The 19,981-nt window shown below is 37.3% G+C and overlaps 1 protein-coding gene across 4 annotated transcripts in view; it reads left to right on the plus strand.

Annotated features, from left to right (window-relative positions):
• FER (FER tyrosine kinase) overlaps positions 1-19,981 on the plus strand; it is a 156,833-nt gene that overhangs the window by 40,047 nt on the left and 96,805 nt on the right. For all 4 annotated transcript variants that reach the window (XM_051782603.1, XM_051782604.1, XM_051782605.1 and 1 more), the window contains exons 8-10: positions 571-690; positions 6,315-6,437; positions 11,035-11,224. In XM_051782603.1, the coding sequence (XP_051638563.1) occupies positions 571-690; positions 6,315-6,437; positions 11,035-11,224 (433 nt within the window). The remainder of the gene's footprint in view (positions 1-570; positions 691-6,314; positions 6,438-11,034; positions 11,225-19,981) is intronic.

Raw genomic sequence — 19,981 nt, forward strand, 5'->3', positions numbered from 1 at the left:
TTATTTGCATGCATTTTGCATTCTGGGCTAAACTTGTTCTAGTATAAAGTCAGCTCTAAGTATCTCTGTGTACTCTGCAGTTATTGCAGGTTGAACCTGAGACCACAGAGCATGCAGATAATGCAGGGAGGTTTTTACTTTAAAACCAAAGTGTATTTCCCATTTATTGGACTACTACTCTGTATAAATATATGCAGAAATATTCCTAAGACTTCTTGCATAATCTTTTTTTGTTGTTACGTGTGAATTGATAATTGTCATGTGTGGGTTTATGACAGAAGCAGCTAAGAGTGGACCTGTTGACATTAGTAGCCCTTGAGAACTTCAATTGTGTTGTGATCTGGATTCAAATAATTTTATTACATTTTATTATCTCATAAGATTTTAGGACAATTTCCTTACATTCAAGGAAAAAGGATATGTGTCCAGTTGCTAGCTATCCTTTTATTTTGTATGCAATTTTAACTATATTCTAGTTAGTAAAATATTTCAAAATCCAGCAATTTGCTTTATGATCTACTCAAAGACCCATGCTAATTTTGACAAGATAACAATTATTTACTGAATTAGGTCATCAGAAGTTGCTGAACAAGAAATAGAGTTTGATACATCATTACTAGAAGAAAATGAAAACCTTCAAGCTAATGAGATCATGTGGAATAATTTAACAGCAGAAAGTTTACAAGTCATGTAAGTCTTTCTTTACAAATCTTTATCCTCTGGAAATGCTGTTATGTGTTATATGTAGGCTCACTCAGATCAATGCACAGCTGCGTCCCCATTTTTAAGGTCCAGTTTCTAAAAATAGTATATTCAGGCTATGGGCTCTTTCCCATACCAGTTTTATTGTTCCTTTGCACAAAATACTTCTCCCCAGTTCCCCCTAAAAGCATTTTTAATGTATGTTCCTCTCCTTACCAGATAATATATACAGTGCCCCAAATCTAGCATGAGTCCTCCTTGGGAACGTACTGGTTCATCTTCCCAAAAGTTTTTCCACATCCACTACTCTGGGAAAAATACTGAAATATTTTGATGAAACCATTGAGTAGAGTGATGTAGTCAGTGATTGAAATTGCCAGGTAGAAAATTTTCATGAATATATTTATTTCACTTGTTTTGTAAGTTTTGCTTTTGTTTTCCAAAGGAGATTCTTATTCATTTGTATAATCTTTAAAATACATTAGCATAGTAATGTAGATATAACCGTTGTATTGCATTTCACAGAGCTTTTAGCTATTTGGGGTGATGAACTACCTCTCTATATGTTTTGTTAATATATCGCCTAGTTAAATATTTTCTTTACTTTTACCAACTTCACCTTTTAATCATTTGTTATGGGGAAAAATCTCCTGCTGAGATGATTGTGTTCTTATATTACCAGCCTCAACTTTTGACATAAAATGGTCCTATGTGGTCACTTGTGAGATTGCAACTATCAATCATGCACTAAAAATGGGAAGTTCTGAATTTCATTAGTTGATGATTTTTTGTTGCCTCTGCTGTGTTTCAGTCCATGTTTGTCTTGCTTGAAGTATTTTGTCCCTTTGGAAAGTGTAGCTGATGCAAATAAGATAACAGTGATATATCGTGGTTTTTTTTTTTTTTTTTAAATTTGATTGCTTAATCAAACTATAATCCCTATTTCTTTGAGGTTTTTCTGAAATCCAAAATCAGATTGGATCTTAATAGCAGTGAGGCATTTCAAATGTGAACATATTACTCTAATCACTGTGTTTTCTCAACATAACAGAAACTCTGTATTTTATTAATTCCTTTTCAAGGTTGGTAAACATTCTCTCTTTTTTCTGTGTAATCTGATTATTTTTCTAAATGTATTCCTTTGATAAGTATTGAAATAACTTTTTTAATATGGAGCATCTGCCTCCTTAGTCACAAAGCAGCTTCATCTTTCTTATGAAAGGATCTCTTGATAATTAAACCCCTCCAGTCCCTTTAAATAGGTTTCTCTTTTTAATATATTCTGCATCATTGCTAAATTGAGATTATTCCTGCTTAAAGTATGTAAATGTTGTACATCTTGATGTACTTCTGCACAGTGACAGGAAAAATATATGTACTCAATCTCCCTTTTCAATAAAATATTAAATTTTTTAAAAGATTCTGTCTTCCATAGCTCAAAAAGAGAAATAACATCTTGTTCTACTTGCCTTTTGCATCCCATTGTTTAGAAATAAGATGTCAGCATATCTAAATAAAAGAGATAAAATGTTGCTTTTCTAATAAATGGTTCTGGTGAAATTCATATTAGTGTTTATAAATGTATGTCTCTACATACTTTATAAATGTATGCCTGTACATACATTTACCTACATATATATATATTCATTTTCAATATAATTTCCAGTGTGTTCTGTTGCAAATCTTATATTTATCCACATGAAATTGTCCTGTGAATTTGAGAGTCAAATAGCTCTTTTAAGTGTTGCTGTCTTTAAGGCATTCACTTTCTGGTATAGATTTAGGAGTCTGAGTTTAACTGTATTAGGTCAGACCAAAGATTTACCTAACCAAACTTCTTCCTTATGTTAGCCAACAGGGAAAAGTCTTCAGAGGAGAACAGAAACAGGATGACCGTGCAATTAAATTTCCTCAGCATCTCATAATTTTCATCTGAGGAATATTTTGAGACAGAAGCAGTATTTATCTTTAATGGCCACAGGGATAGTTTCTAATAGCCTTAGAGGTATTTTTCCTTTATGAACTTGCCCAGTCAGTTTCAGTATATACAAGTACCTGTTGCCCATACAATTTCTGATCCAGGTATTCCAGCTATTAAGTTTGTATTTTATGAACTTGCTACTTCTTAGTTTCATTTTATGGCTCTTAAGTGCTTGTTTTGGGAGAGAATAGGAACAGTCTATTCCTCTCTGTCTATGATATTGTACATTTTTGTCCAACTTCTACACTGTGCCCTCTTTTTCACAGCCATCCTTAGCTTTATTCTGTCCTTTCACGAAACTTACTCATGCTTTATCAAGCTTGTCATCTTGATTTGCATATTTTCAAGGTTACTATATTGATTTTGAGATAAATGACCAGAATTGTGGAGGGAATCCAGATACACAGTTTAGAGGGAGGCATTCTGAAGTTCCCTATATTCTTACTCTGTTTTGTTTTTAACAGATCCTAGAGAATCATTCTGTTTGATTTTCTGACCCTAGCAGTGTATCAATAATCCTTTTGTATTCTTCACATTCAGACCCTTCCTCCTACCTCAAAGAACATTATAAGATCAGCATTCTTTTTTTGCTTTTTAACTGTCCTTTTATTTGAATTATCATGAACATATTAAGCAGTGTAGATTGTTTATGAAGCTCCACTGGCCCCTGGCACTGTAAAAACTGTTTATTCTTATCCTCCTTGTCCTTTTTCTTTTAAATGCAGGCGGGAACCCTTCCTTTTCTGAAGTGCTTAGTTCTCAATAGCTGTCTTTACTCATATAACTTGTTAGCTGTGTTTTAGATATATGTTTTTATAGTCTTGCCTTAAAGCCACTGCAGCCAAAATAACCCCACAGATATTTGCATCAACTAGCTGTGTATGACTAGAAGTTTGCAAGTAAGAGAAATGTATAGTTGATGACTTTTAAAAAATCGACTCTGTATGTGATGAAGCAATAGAAATCTGACTGTTCTTTCATATTGAGATCATGGCCTTGGATCTTCAAAACACTACCTCACTATGTTTCTGCAGATGAGAACTACCTTCAGTGTCTACCAAATATAATAAGTACACATAGTGGATTTATTTCACAAATATATAGAAGATTCAAAGATATATATTGATTTGTAATCAGTAATATTTGGTTGCATCTCTTGGTTTATTGGGTGTGTAATGGAAAAATGACAGCTTTGCATACTGCTTAGAGGTTTTAATACAACATATTTTAAGGAAACATGATGAGAAAACTAGCTTTTACATTTTTAGGTAAGGTTACATTTATGAATAAAATTCTGACAGAAGGAGGTAGTTGAAAGACCAGCTAACCTTTCTAAGGAATGGGAGAATTATAGTGTCTCCTGATAAATATTCATGACTGTCACTGAATAATACTGAGAAATACTGCAAAGTGTAACAGAATAAAAGTTTACACTTTGAAGATGCATGCATTAAAAACTGAGACGAGGCAACCAGAATGAGGTAAATATCAATCAGTGAGCATATTAATATCCAAATTAGTTTAAAAATCTTTTGAAATACAAGTTCTGTAAGCTCAAACATTTATTTTTATAGGTATTTGAGGCAGAATGATGCTAATAACTAGAGAAATATGAAAGGAGGGTTTCCCAGTAGAGGGATTGTGTGGTTGTTAAGACTCAAAAGGGTTATAGTGATTAACTGGTTAGTAATAGAAACCCTTTTGTAAACTGATTGTATCCAGAAGGCAAATACAAGGCCACAAGAAAATTCCTTTGGCAAACCACAACCAAAATGATACAAGACAGATGCAGTGTTGTCCATTCTAACCAGTTTGAATGAAAGTTATTGTTTAAACTAAGCAATAGATGTTGAATACAAGGAGGCAATTTAGTTTAGTGTTTATATGGTTGCTTTGTTTTGTTTTCTGTAAGAGAAATACAAATGTCCTAAAATATCTCAGAAGTTTTGGTAAAAATTACATCAACCTTCTGTTTCAATCTGATACTCCAATTTAAAATCTGATATTTTTGAAATTGTGAAAATTTAAGATCTTGTTTCTGAAGGTATGTACTCATACCTTCCAGTGATGAACAGTCTTATTAATTTAATTTGGTTTTAATTTCTTGACTATTGGTGCTTGATCATGAGATATAACATCTGCTTCCCGTAAATCAATTTTTAGGCCAATGCAATGTTGATTAAAATTTTGATTCAAAAGCTGATTAAAAAGCCGTTACAGAATTGGTAATTAGTTTTTTTAGCAAGGTATTAAAATCAAAAAGTTAGTTGGTATTAAGGTGGAGACCCAATGTAAGAAGACAGTAATTTCTGAGAAGTTCAGCATACGAATTTTGGTAGCTTGAAACCAATAATGTCTTTGAAAAGGGGAGCTTTGAGGATGTTAATTTGAGGGAAATGCTTTAAGTATTTATCTTATCTCAAAATAAACACATATAGAAGCTTGGTCATTTGGGAAATAAACTTTTTTTGTTCACTCTATGGCTTTTTTTAGTTATTTAAGTCTTCCAAGATAAGATATGGGACTGTCTGAGTACAGACCATATGCAATCAAGATTGTATAAAATATATAGTGTGGAGAGAACTAATTCAATGTTTAGAATCAAATAGTTGAGTTTGGTATATATGGACATGAGGGAGATGGACCTCCTAGCTATTTAGAGAGTTGGCCTCCTGTTCTACTCCCCAACCTGGAGTGGTTTTGGGCCATAGATACTTGCAGTGGAATTACTATATGTATTTTGCTTTTGTTCCACTCTTTACTTCAGTAATTCTATTGAAGTTGGGCTTGAAAATACAGGGGAAGCAGAGTAAGGTAGTTGAAGAGGGATAGATGAATACTGAGAAGGAAACAAGGTGTACATATTAATTTGTTTTTATAAAATTGCTCTGACAACAATTTCTTGAAGTCAACATAAATATTGATATGCATTTTAGAAGTCATCATTATGTTAACTATTTACCTGCATTGTTCAGAATGCAAATATTTCTCTACATTCATTGAATTTTTTTTGTTATTGAAATATTACCAGCATGATTACTAAGTGTCAGTGATGGTTTTAAAATGTAATAATTCCTTCTCTGTTAGTATGGAGTGTTCATGTACAGTTTTGTCTTTCCTTTGAATTAACCATTACCAGAGATTGTAACCTCAAAAAGATAATTGTGGAGAAAAATATAATCACTCTTAAATCAGGAAGTGTTAATTTGTATTATTTTTTATTTCTAGAGGTAAACACAGCTCAAGTACTGATTCTATGTATTTATTTAACATGTACTTCAGAAGTTGGAAGGCTTTTGTCTTTCATAAAGCATCTTGTAAATTAGCAATATGTTAGGAAGGCATTAATTCACAGAACCCATCATCACACATTCTGGAAAAAATATTTCTTGATAGGAGAATTTGCAGGCAGCAGATCATTATGTAACCTTGTATATATACAGAGGAACTGTAATAATATGTATTAACAATATAAAGGTATATCCATGAAAAAACCTCAAAACTGTCAAGCACCGAGTAAGATAATCTAAAAAATAATGGTCCTTTACATCTTCAGGAAAAAAAATACAATGTTCCCAAATGTATACAGTTTGTGTATTCACAGCATGGGTTTTTGACTTCTATCTTGCAGGTTAAAAACAGTAATAGAAGAACTGATGCAAACACAGCAGACCCTTTTGAGCAAAGAGGAACTTGTATTGGAACTAGAGAAAAAAATAGAGGAGTCCTCTAAAACTTGTGAAAAGAAGTCTGAGTAAGTTGAAATGAACTTTGAAATATAATAATTTGAGGGAAAAAATGGCTATAATGACATTCTAAGACTTAAATAAGAAATAACCACCACTAATCTTGTTCTGTTTCTGTGAGTAGCAATTACTGTGAGAAACAATAATAAGTTAATTTCTCATCTCTACAGTAACCCTTACTTACTCCAGACCCTAAATCATTGAAGAATTGAGCAGCTCCATGAGTTAATATATAATTGTCATGGTTTTGGGATGGCTCAAGAGCTGGACCTTTGGTTAGTATTGTAACTTCAACTTGACGGAAGAAGTTGACTAAGTTCACATTGCCTCTCTGTTTGACAGAATTCCTTGTGTAGTTGTAATTTTGTGAAAGACGTTCAGAATCATGTGCAAGACTCTTTCTTATGCAGTAATGTGTTTGGAACTTTTCAGGTTAAGTTCATTCTTCATTGCATTTTCTTTTTACAAAACTGTAAATGTAAAGAATGTAATATGTAGTACTGCATAACAAATAGCAAACATGAGGGATTAGTGAATGTTTTATGGCACCGCAAATTAAACATTATTATAAAGAACCATTCTTGGGCAACATCTTTAGCTTTTTTTCCTATCTCTGATTAGAAAAAGTATTCACATCCTCATTTAAACTGAACTTAATACAACAGATAAAGAAATTTTGTCTGTAATGATATTTTTCTGATTCTTGTTTCAATCAGTCATAACCTTACTAACTTGCTTATAAATATTAGCTTACAGTACCAGTAGTGAATTGGAGAGCAAGTCCTTTGGGTAACCCTTCTTTCACTGAAGGTCTTAAGCTCTGCCAGGGAAGGTTTAGGTTGGATATCTGGAAGAAATTTTTTACAGAGAGAGTAATCAGACATTGGAATGGGCTGCCCAGGGAAGTGGTGGATTCTCCGTCCCTGCAGGTTTTTAAGATGAGACTGGATGTGGCACTTAGTGGATCCACTATGCAGTGGTAGTGGATCAAGGATTGGACTTGATGATCTTGGAGGTCCCTTCCAACCCACTTGCTTCTATGATTCTATGATTCTATGGTTCTATGATTCTATGCAGTCTTGAAGCTTTTTGTGGAAGGAATCTTGTCATACAATATATTGTATAGTATTTAATTAATATCTAAAATTTTATGATATGAGGGTTTTAATTAGATACTTTCCTGTTCTTTCTTTGCTGAAGTTCATATGTAATCACAGTGTATTTTCCAGTTTTTGGTTCTTGACCTGCCTTCTTTGCTGCACATTACTTATAGGGTAAACTGTATTTGAACTCATCAAGTTTGCGGGGGTATTTGGCTTTTTCCCTTCAGTATTGTTTTGTTATCAGTTATCACTCTCTGAAAATAGTTCAGACCATCCCTGTATTTCTTGCTGTGGGCAGGCTTCTCTGACTGATCCTTTAGCAGATGTTTGCAGTGTTGAGAAGATGATTTTGGTTCAAATTGCACCAGTAACTCTATGTCTTATTAAAAGGCATGAAATCTTTCTTAGATGCCTAGTTGTAAGGTCAGAGTTTCCCTGAAATCATCCTTGTTGTGACTTGTCATTGATCATGTCTTCCTCCAAAAGAACCCATTTTCACCTTTTAAGTGCAGTGCAGAGCGATCAGGATGTTTTTACAGGTATTTAATGTCCCCAGAAGATCTCATCCAGCTGTTGCATTGGGTTTCATTATGACTGCTGTCATACTATATGGCACTGTCTTGGTACTGTTATCCTGGCACTAATATCCTTTTGCATAGTCAAATGATGATATTGCCTTCAACACAGAGAATGTTTTAATTATATTTTATTTATATATGTATATGTCTAGAATATCATCTGCCCTCCTGACAAGATGGCATGTTGAAAATTTAGTTTTTGATTCAGTTTATCTTTTTAACACTTTCCGATGTGTCGCCCTGACTTGCAGGGCTTCTTTACACAAGATCTCACTCTGTGAGGTTGCTGGTAGCTTTTTGCTGGCAACAAGGACTATGAAGTTAGCACTCATGCAAGCCATGGACAAATAATTTTATAGATTCCAATTCCTCATGCATGTCTGGAGTGTGGAGCATTCAGAGCTGGATTTGGGAAAACTAATTAGATTGTAATTCATCTTGCCACCGTTCAGGAAAGAGACTAGTTTGTGACTTTTCTCTTGTTACCCCTGCATCATGATATGTTGAAAGCATTTTGTGTTTGAGGATGTCAGTCTACACAATGTGTGTTCACCAAGGCCTTGCTGATGATGGAAGACTATTATTTTCACAGGGTGATGTCCTCTTTCTCTCATAATGAGGCCCAGATGAAAGGACATTATCTTGAGGATAATGTCAAGATAATTGTTCATTTTCTTGTGTGATGCTCTTAAATGTATGTGGTCTCATGCCAAGTCTCAGTTTCAGATCCTGTAATCATGTCTTCATACATCACACTTATCCTTTTTGCATGAATGATCGTTCTGCTGATAGTGTGGAGTTTGGTTCATTAGTGACTTAGTATAATGCTCATCTATAGGAATATTATTTTTGTCTTTTCCTGCCAATGAGAATTTTATGACGGGTTGTTCCCTTATCACTTGGAAACCTATTTGAATAGTCATTTGGCTCAGCACCACTTTGGGAAAGAAAAATCTCAATATGAATGACTTTTACCTTTCTTTTTTTCTTCAAGGGTAGGCTTGCAAGAGGGTCTTACCTTCCAGGGATTATCCTGAAGATACAGAGTGAAAGGAAACTGTGATTTTTCTTCATATTGTCCTCATTCTACATAGTTCTGGTCCCTTTACGTCGTCAATCTGTTCTTGTAGACTGTGAGAACTCTGCATCTCTTACAGACCACATGTCACTGGGTTCCAGTTGAATGCTTTTAAGGGTGTCTGTATTACACCATGGACGATTCTGTCTTTTAGGCAGCTTCTGTCAATCTTTGGTTTTGACAGTTCTTTGGGATAATAGAGTCATATAGGTAGCTGCAGATGTTCTAAGTGCTTGTCCTTCAGTAATGATTTAATCATGTTTGTCTCGAGGATTCAGGGCTATGAGGGGTATTCAGAGGAGATCCATAAAAACAAGCAGAAGACAAAAGTTGTCTTCTTATAGAGATCAAATTATTTAGCTTCATTAGAAGACGGTTATAATGCAGTCCAGAAACACTTACAAAGTAGAGAAAACAACAGATATCTCTAACTTGATGCCAGATGAATTTATACTGGATGTGAGGTGAGTTTAGCAGTACAAATTATCATTACAGCAACTATCTAGAATGCAGTGAATTTCTCATTGCTGGAAATCATTATCTAAAATTTTATTCTCTAAAGGACAGGGAACCCTAGTGTTTGTATATTCAGTCAAAAGTGAATGAAAACAGTAGTTTCGTGTATATTTATTACAATGTGATTTTTGTGATAATGAAAAGAGAATGGGTGTTTGCTTGCATTGTGTTGTAGCTTTGAAAATTTTCTAGAATTGCTCTATGTGTTTATACCTTCGAATAAAGAATTGTGTTGAGGAATTGTCATGCTTCTTTCCCCCAGCTTTTATGAAACAAAATATGTGTCTGTCATAGGTTTATTTATTCTGAAAAAAACCAAGGGGGAATTTTTTTCTTTTCCCTGCATTGCTGTAGAAGAAAGATGTTGAACGAGGGAGGGGGAAGGTGTTTGCCTAGGGTGATTGATCCACAGAAAAGAACTAACCAGCAGATCCACATTCCAAGCTGATGGCCCTCTGAAGACTGTGGAGTGGGGTGATGAGGTTTTTTTTTCCTCTCCTTGGAAACTGGAGGCACTTCACTTTTGCCTTAACTCAGGCAAAGGTGTGCGTTGGAGGGGTCCGAGGTTCACTTTGTTTTTTGGCCTGGTCATCTGGCTGTTTTCTGGCCCCGTTTGCCTCCGTTTTTCCTGCACCCTGTTCTGCCTCCAGCCCATATCTTCTCGAATTTCATCGGAGAGGCTTAACCCATCTGCAGAGGAACCTTTTTTTGGAGGAGGTGGCCCTTTCCCTCTTCCACTCCCGTGTTTGGCAGTGGCTTGTGCCCATTGACAAAGGGGGGGGAAATCCCAGCCGCAGCCAGCCACGGACAACATGAGTTTCGTGGGAAGAGCCCCCTTTTTCCCCCTTTCCCCTTCCCTTTCTTGGTGTGGGCGGGAAATCTTAATTTTTGGCTTCTCCTCCACTGGGGCCCCCCGTGCGGCGACCACCAGAGCCCAATAGCACCCCCTGATGACTACCACAGAGCAACTGCAGGCTCTGCTCCTCTAGCGATCCTACAGCCCCCCTGCCGACTGTGGTTAGAATTGCACCAAATGGCAGAAAGTAGTGAACTGTTTCCTTTTTGAAGGGGATTTTTGGGTACAGGATTATTGTTGGTTGATGTTGTGTTCTTTTTCTGTTAATACACATATATCCTTTAATAAAGGGCTGTTATTTTTTCTTTCTCCATACTTCCTCAGTTGGAGCCTTGTAATTTCGGATTTACAATTGTTTAGAGGGGGGAGTTTGGTCTTTCTCATAACTCCTCCTTAGCAAAACACTTCAGTCTCATTAAACTCAGACAGTATCTTAAATCATGTATATTTCTAAATTGTTATTTTTCTTTGCAGCATTGTACTCTTGCTGAGCCAAAAGCAAGCGCTTGAAGAACTTAAGCAAACAGTTCAGCAATTAAGATGCTCTGAGGCAAAATTTGCAGCCCAGAAAGAACTACTGGAACAAAAGGTTCAAGAGAATGATGGGAAAGAGCCGCCACCTGTAGTGAATTATGAAGAAGATGCAAGATCAGTGACTTCTATGGTAAGTTTTACATCTGTTTTACTGAACTGTGTAGCTTTGCTGTCCTGGGATCAGATTATCCAGATACTCACTGGGGTGACTAAAGTGAATGAACTTCACTTTGCATTTTTGGAAACTTGTTTGGACAAACAGTTCAGTTGTGTGGGTTTTCTTATTTTTTAAGTTGCAATAACTTGTAACAATCCATGTCTGTGGTCTTGGATGGGTCTTCTGTATACTTGATGCTTAGATTCTCACTAGACTATTTTATTATTAAAAGTGTTAACCCTTAAATAGATTTAGTAAATGTGACTGAGCAGCTATTGGTAGTTTCCTTGGGTGTGTTGAAGATATATAGTCACAGTTGTAGATATAAAATGAACAGTAAAAACTCACTGCAGAATCACTGCACACATTATGTAATAGAGAAATTAATTTTATGTACTGTAGTTACTCTTTACCTGGACAGAAATGAACACTGATTTCTTTGCAACTTATTTTCAAATGTTTACATGCTCTCAATAATCAAAAGGAACTTTTTGTGCTCTGAGGAGACCCCATATATGTTTTTTTCCTCTGTCAATTTGTGGAACCTAGTTTGATTCACATTCTACAGTTATCCTTAATTGTCAGCATTCTCTTGCTTCCACTGCTGTTGAATATTTACAAGGTGCTATGGGATGGTTGTTGTTTACGCTGGTACAAAACATTATATTTCAAAGCTTATATGCTTGTCATGACGTAGAAGGAGTTGACAAAATGAAAAAAGATGATGAAGGAGAAAAGAAGAATAGAATAATGGTTGCAAAAGATTAGGAGACTTGGAATCTTTTTTGGGTAGGCTATTTTGTTAATAATATTTACTATATTATCCTGTAGTAGTGCTAATGAATATTGTCTCTATGGGTTAGTTGAGGTGATGAGCCTAATTATGAAAATGGTACTCTTCTGCTTCAGTTCAAGATTGCTAAAGTCTGCTTTCTGGTGTCCAAATCTCTGTTTCAATGGGTGGGAGAAAATAATCCCATGTGCTGAGTACAGGCCTGCACATGGCCAGCAGCACAAAGGCATGGAAACTTCATCACTGGTAGCAGCACAGTGCGCTGCCAGGAGCAAGGGCTCCTCACCTCTTCGTCAACTCTGTTTTAGTCCCCTGTTCTTTACCATGACCATCTGTGTCTGCTGTTACACTGCTAATCCATATAGTAAATGTTTTTCTTTTAGTTTTCTTTTTTCCCTTTCTTGGCTAGGCTACTGCAGAATTACTAGAGATTACCTTTTATTTGGAATTAGGAATTTCTAGAGTGGCTTGTCATCATTTCCTTTTTTGTTTTCTCTTTTCCCCCCAAAAATTGGTTTGTATGGCAAAGAAGTTATTTGAAACTTTCAAAAGCTGGTTGCAGCTGTCAACATGGCACCCGTGGTGCCCTTGGCCCAAGGCTGATGTCACAGAGTGGCTGGTTCTGTGTCCAGGGCAATGTGGCCTCTGGTGGAGGGCAGGGGAACCTGACAATGGAGTCATAGAACCATAGAATGGTTTGGATTGGAAGGGACCTTAAAGTTTGTCTGTTTCCAGCCGCCCTGCCATGGGCAGCGACACCTTCCACTAAAGCAGGATGCTCAAAATCCCATCCAGCCTGGCCTTTCCCAGAAGGAAATGGTCATGGTTCACTGCAGCCTGCACTGGATCCTGTATATCCTACTGCTTACACTGTTTTTTCCCTTTAGGACTTGCAGGAGCTCCTGCACTCCTGTACCAGCTTTTAGAGTGGAAGTAGGCAGGAGCTTAACCTCCTTGATCATGTTGGTATTGGCCTTGCCTTCTAGGGGGGATTGAGTTGGTCATAAAATGACTCCATGCCTGCGATGTTGGAGAAGCCCTTACATCTGGGTGCTGGACCATCGCAGTAGAAATGCTGAGAGGAGGTGTAGAACTGGGGCGTTCTGCCCTTGTACAGCCTTTTTCCCAACTGGTCCCTCCACTAAGCCAGAAGTAGTCACACTCTTGTCTCTGCACATGAGGAGACCATTGCTGTTACCCTGCAGCACAGGAGGGAGTATTAAGGTGGTGTTTGGTGACCACTCTCAGTACCAGGGCTGTCTCCTCTCTCACAGCCTCTGCCAAATGTTGTATTCCCAGCAGAGCAAGACTCTGCTCAGGTGCTGAAACATCTCCTCTTTCAGTTTACTAGTGTTCTCTCCCTTGTCATATCACTACCTACCACTTCCAAAAATCACTCTCCATTGCTTTTAGAAGCTCCTTTTAAGTGCTGAAGGGCTGCAGTGAAATCTTCCTGAAGCCTTCTCTTTTCCAGGCTGAACGACTCCAGCTCTCACAGCCTGTTGTCGTAGGAGAGGTGCTCAAGCCCTGTGATCAACTCAGTGGCTCTCCTCTAGACTTGTTGCAGCAGGTCCATGCCTTTCTTCTGTTGAGGATCTCAGACCTGGGCACGATACTCCTGGTGGGGTCTCACGAGGGCAGAGTAGAGGGGGAGAATCACCTCCCTTGATCTGCTGCCCACACTGCTTTGGATGTAGCCCAGGATATGATTGTCCCTTTGGGCTGCAAACCCATGCTGTTGGCTCACATTCAGCTTTTTGTCTACCGTGCCCCCAAATCCTTCTCAGCAGAGCTGCTCTCAGTATGTTCTCAGTCTTTACTCCTATCTAGGATTGTGCTGACCCCGCTGCAGCACCCCACGCTTGGACTTGCTGAACTTCATGAGGTTCTCATGGGCCCATTTCTCAAGTTTGTCCGGGTCCCCCTGGATGGCATCCTGTCCTTCTGTTGTGTCACCTGTGCCCCTCAGCTTTGTGTCATCTGCAAACTTGCTGAGGGCACATTGGATCTCACTGTCTGTGTCATTGATGAAGATATTAAAGAGCATTGGTTTCAAGACAGAGTCCTGAGGTGACATCACTCACCACCAGCCCCACCTGGACATAGAGCCATTGACCAGAGCTCTCTGGCTGTGTCCATTCAGCCAATTCCCTATTCCATTTGAAGAGTGGCCCACCCTTCAGATCCACATCTCTCCAACTTGGAGATAAGGATGTCACGTGGGATCATGCTGGAGGCCTTACAAAAGTCTGGGTAGGTGACATGAGTTGTGACTCACTCTTGCCTTGTTTGCTGCTGCAGTCAGTCCGTCATGGGAGGCCACCAGATTGGCCAGGCATGATTTACCCTTTGTATGAGTGAAGTGTGGGAATATGACTGAACTTAAATGCTGCGTGATTCCCCTTGAGTAAGTTTTCTTTAACTGTTGAGCTGATATTCTGTGTGAGTAAAAGTGACTAAAAAGAAAGAGATACAACTGCAGTGTAAATTAAACTTTTTTTGCAAGTTGCTATGCCTTGAGAGGGCAGTCTTGACTATATCTCAAGATGAAAACATAATACACTGATGGGCTGTTTGTATAAATAAATATCCTGGTGATTTTTATGATGGGATTTTTTTTTTATTTTTACTAAAACTCTTTAAAATTATAGAACTGCTAAATGCTTGGAAATTAAATATTCTTGCTGCTAATAGCTCATCCTCTTGTCATTCCAGAGAATCATTGTCTCTTCAGCTATAAATTTGTTTAGGTTTCTCCTCTTTATGTGCAGTTCATCTGAATGTTGCTCTGATACTATACTTAATTGTGGTTATTTATTCCTCTTTAGAAATTAATTGTAAATACTTTCTTAAGAATTACAAAATCATAATTGACTTGTGTTGTTGTCATCCATATGAAGTAAATTTGCATGTCCTCAGTCACAAGTGAGGTTTTTTTGTAATTTAAAATTAAAAATAGGATATGCAAAACAATTCTGTAAAATTTCATATTTCTAAGTATTTATATGGTATCATATAAATACAGCCAATTTCATGGTGTAATAATTCTCAAATTGTTTTGTTTTCCATATCTTACATTACATAGCTGTATAATAGAGTGTCAGTCATGGCTAGGTTTCGCGAATGAAGATTTGGGAAGGCTCTGTCCACATTTGTTACAGGCACGCTGGTGGCTAATGAGGCCAGTATGAGACAGACATATCCGATTGCAAAAGGCACAGCAGAAAGACTCCTTAGGTGGTAAATTCTGCAAGACACGGTTCTTTCTGTGTTGTCTTTTCTCCTCAAGGGTGACCCTGTATGTGTTCTCAAAGGAAACATCAGCGTTATAGATGGTGTGTCTCCAGACCTCCCGACTGGAGGCCAGAGTAGACCAGTTATGGTGATCAATATGTCCAAGGCTGAGATGTTGTTTCAGGGAGTCCTTGTATCTTTTCTTCGGGGCTCCTCTCTTGCGGCAGCCGGTGGCAAGTTCACCATAAAGCAAGATCTTAGGGAGGCGGTGGTCCTTCATCCTGGAGACGTGCCCTGCCCAATGCAGCTGTGTTCTCAGTAACATGGCCTCAATACTTGTGACTGCTGCTCATTCCAGAACAGATGTATTGGTCACATAATCTGACCAGTGGATGTTTAGGATTGTACGGAGACAGCGTTGATGGAAGCATTCTAGGAGACACAGGTGGTGGTGGTAGATGACCCATGAATCGGACCCATATAAAAGAGTAGACAGCACTATGGCTCTGTAAACACTGATCTTGGTACTTTTCTTCAGGTGTTTATTACGCCAAACTCTTTTATGAAGCTTTCCGAAAGCACTATATGCCTTTGCTAACCTGTTGTCTATCTCTCCGTCAGTCTTACTGTCCAAGGAGATGAGGCTGCCTAGGTAATTAAACTGCTGGACTGATTTGAGCTCTGATTGGCCAATGGTGATATGGGGATGATGGAAGGCTTCCTGATGTGCAGGTTGATAGAGAACTTCTGTCTTCTTTAGGCTGACTGCCAGCCCAAAGAGCTCAGCAGCGTCTGCAAAGCAGGATGTTAAACGCTGCAGAGCTGCTTCTGTGTGAGCGACAAGGGCGGCATCATCAGCATAAAGCAGCTCCCGGACAAGATGGTTTAAGGTCTTGGTGTGGGCCTTCAGTTGCCTTAGGTTGAAAAGGCTTCCGTCAGTACGGTATCAAATGTAGATACCGTCCTGATCATGGAGGTCTGCCATGGCCCTTTGGAGCATCATGCTGAAAAAGACAGTGAATAGGATAGGGGTGAGAACGCAGCCTTGTTTCACTCCATTCTTTATTAGAAAGGGCTCAGAAAGTGCATTGCCATATCTGACTTGGCCGTGCTGATCCTCATGGAGTGAGATGATCATTTTAAGGAACTTGGGGGGACAACCTAAACGTTCCAAAATCTGCCACAGACCTTTTCTGCTCACAGTATCGAAAGCCTTGGTGAGATCAACAAAGGTTACATAGAGACCTTTGTTCTGTTCCCTACACTTCTCTTGCAGTTATCTGAGAACAAATACCATGTTTGTGGTATTCCTGTTGGCTATGAAACCCACATTGGCTTTCAGGTAGAATTCCTTCTGCTATAGTGGGTATTAGTCTGTTCAAGAGTATTCTTGCCAGGATTTTGCCAGCAATGGAGAGCAGAGTAATAGAATGCTAACAATGAAATTCTGAAATGCTGTTAGATGTGTCATTATAGGCCATGTAATGTTACATGTGTGTTATAACTTAGTTTTTTTTTTCTTTTTTTGCCTCTATAGGATGTTTCACGTTCTGCTTATGTCTTCAGTATGTTTTGGTGTTGTCAATATATTTTGTTTTTTGTAGAATGTTAGCTGTGTGTTGTAGGGAAAAAGGAAATTGCTGAATGATTCTATTTTGTTCAATCATGGTATCATAGCCAGGAGTTTAAAAAAAAATCTGTTTATGCTTATTCCTGAACATTATATTAAACAATTTTGTTGTTGTATGCGGAAAAATGAAAACATAAATATGTTTCTAGCAGTTATACCTTTCTACTGAGCTATCCATGAAAGACAGAGATAATTATAATGCTGAAGGTACTAGAAGTTTAAAATCATGTCTTTGAGCCCCTTACAGTTATGCAGTTATACTACACACTGTGTTAATGGGAGAATCATAGTTCACATTTTCTTCTGTACCTATATTAAAGTATTGGAGATAGATACTTAGAAAAAGCTGGCTATTCCTTGTAAACAGATATATTTTGCCAAAAATTTAGTAGTATCCAAACTGTTACATATCTTTAACCAGTAACTGGAAACTACTTGAGCTAATTTTTAAATGTTTAGATGTTCAATTAGGGGATGTATGGCTTGTCATTTGTCCTAAGAGACATATGGTATTTTTGCTGTCAATATGATCAACAAAGCATGGCAGTAGTCCATGGCAATTAAAGTGAAGAAAACAACAGCAACAAAATGTTGTATGTCTAATGATCAGATTAGAAATAAAAATATAATTAATTTTTTGAATATTGCAGTACCAGCTAAACATTTACTCAGGTAATTAAGTACAATTATGATGATTTGCATTTCATGGTAGGGCTTTAAAATTACAGCATCAGTATTACCTTGGAAATTGTTACAGAATAGGAAATCTTCAGGGAGTGCTTAATCCAGGCAATGGATTTAGTTAATTTAAAATAGTAATTAATCTTGTTTAGTAATAATATAATGAAATCTGTGTGCCGCTCTTATTCTCCTTTTTCCTTAAATGGTAAAACCAAATTTTATAAAGACACATTATTTTTAAGAATATGTATTTAAAATTATATGTGTTCTCACTATAGAAATGTTTCATAGATTTATTTTGTGCACTGCGGCACATACTGGAACATTTGATAAAACTGAGACTTGGTATGTGAGCTTTGCAATACTTGAAAGACTTGTCAGCAGGTGGAGCTCAGTGCCAGAAGACTAGTAACTACTGAATAATCCAAATCTTGTAGCATAATTACTCAAATATAAATATTCACTTCACATCTGATTGCTTCTACTGTTTGTCATTCCTTTTCAAAAGGCTTCAGAGATCTTATTCTTAGTGATTGCTGTAAAAGTAAGATAAGCCCGCTTTTGGTGAAGATTGTGGTAATTAAAAAATTAGTTCTCAGTCATTATAGAAGAAAAATATTAAAATATTAAATGCATGAAAAGAGTGCTACTTTTGTTGTTTGTAAATCATTCTACCTAATGTGAACGTTTTTATCTTTCCATTTCACTTTCTAGAATCCATGACTCGTAATAATGTAATCAACAAACCAATAGTCAGAGTCTTCCTTTGCAGGTTTGGGTTTGAGGTGAATGTTTTCAGGACTCTCACTAAAATTGTAATTGACAAATTTAATCCATTGGTATGTTTTGAATTTTCAACAGTCAGCTACATAGATATGAATGGGTATTTACAGGAGTTGGCTGTGTGATTGAAGATGCTTCATTACATACATTTTAGATGATGGATCATAAGGTCCTGAAACATAATCAGCTGAGAGATTACCTACACTTTTGGGCATCTCCTTTTCCCATGCTGTCTGAGGTTATATAGGAACTTTATTTTCAAACAGTTGCAGGAAAATGATTGCCTTCTATGCCAGCCCATTGCAGCAATAGCAGAAAGCTTAACAGTAGAGATAAGTTTGTCATTTTTCTTTCTGATTCAGAAGATTGGAGGCATTCTTATGCTTTGTAATGCACTTGCAAACATCTTCCTTTTCTATCCATGTAAGTAATTCTCTACTGACTTGAGGCTCATCACATTTATATAAAACTAAGATTGTATTAGGGCATGGTAGGAAAGGCCTTCATGGTTATTTGAGTTATATATTTATAAATCTTGTACACTTCCACTATGCTATTCCAAGATTTTAACTGTCTTGTCAATAGGAACAGGGCCAAAGTTAGTCTGTGCAGCACTGGTATCCTTACCCTTTTTTATTTTAGTCTCAGCAGAGTAAAGGCTGCCAGTGCAGTCATGTTGTAGAAATTTTGCCTATTAATTCATAGAGGACTTGGAAATAAACAGTTTTATTTGTTGGATGCCTGGACAGTGATCTTTGTTTTGGGCCACTTTCCAAGCTTGCTGTCTGGGACCTGTGTTTCTGACTTACAAATCAGAATTTGACACGGAACAAAAATGCCCCAAATGTCAGATGCTTTTGGGAAGTGTGAAGGATGAATTCTATTCCCCTTTCTCTCATAGCGAGTATGTTCTAGCTTCTGTTTCTTCTTTTTGTAAATCTCACTTGCCAGATGGACATACATCAGAGGAAGAATAATACAAAAGGAGACACTAATGTAGCAGACAGATAAAACCAGTCATACCTTGTCCCCTGTGGGTATTACTGGCTGGTCCAGAATTTACAAGATGAGAAGTCAGTGGGGCTGTCAAGCCTCTTTCCAGTGAGCATGCCTAGAAACTTCTGAAAGAAAATATTAGACTAAGGTCACACACTAAGGCTCAGAAATTAAGTATTTCTTAAGGTTAGCAAAAAGTGTTGAACCTAGTCTCAGGGAAAGGCAAAATTAGAAGTGTGAACAAACTTTGTGAGGAATTCACAGAAACAAAACTCTTAGAATATTTGAAGTGCAGAATTAGTTTACCCTCTCAGTATGAAGACGAGTAATAAGTACTTAAGATAAGTACATATACCTCTTTTGAACTGCCAAAAGTATTGCAAGAGCTTTCATTTTTATCTTGAGGAAGAAGGTTTCACTGCAGTAGTGTTGCAGCACTGCATGCCCACTGGGGATTTGTTATTTCAGTCAAAATCTTCCCTGTGGATTAGGAAAGCTTCACTCAGAAGTTTCCCTTTGAGCAGAAATCACATACTGGTGTCCAGTGTATGTTTCAGTATGTGTGGCAATGTTTCTCTGTGTGCTGGCAGGAAAGTAGTAACTCTCTTCCAGA

The sequence above is a fragment of the Manacus candei genome, unplaced genomic scaffold (genome assembly GCF_025592945.1).
Source record: "Manacus candei isolate 608988 ecotype Guabito, Panama unplaced genomic scaffold, ASM2559294v1 h1tg000016l, whole genome shotgun sequence".
Lineage (NCBI taxonomy): Eukaryota > Metazoa > Chordata > Aves > Passeriformes > Pipridae > Manacus > Manacus candei.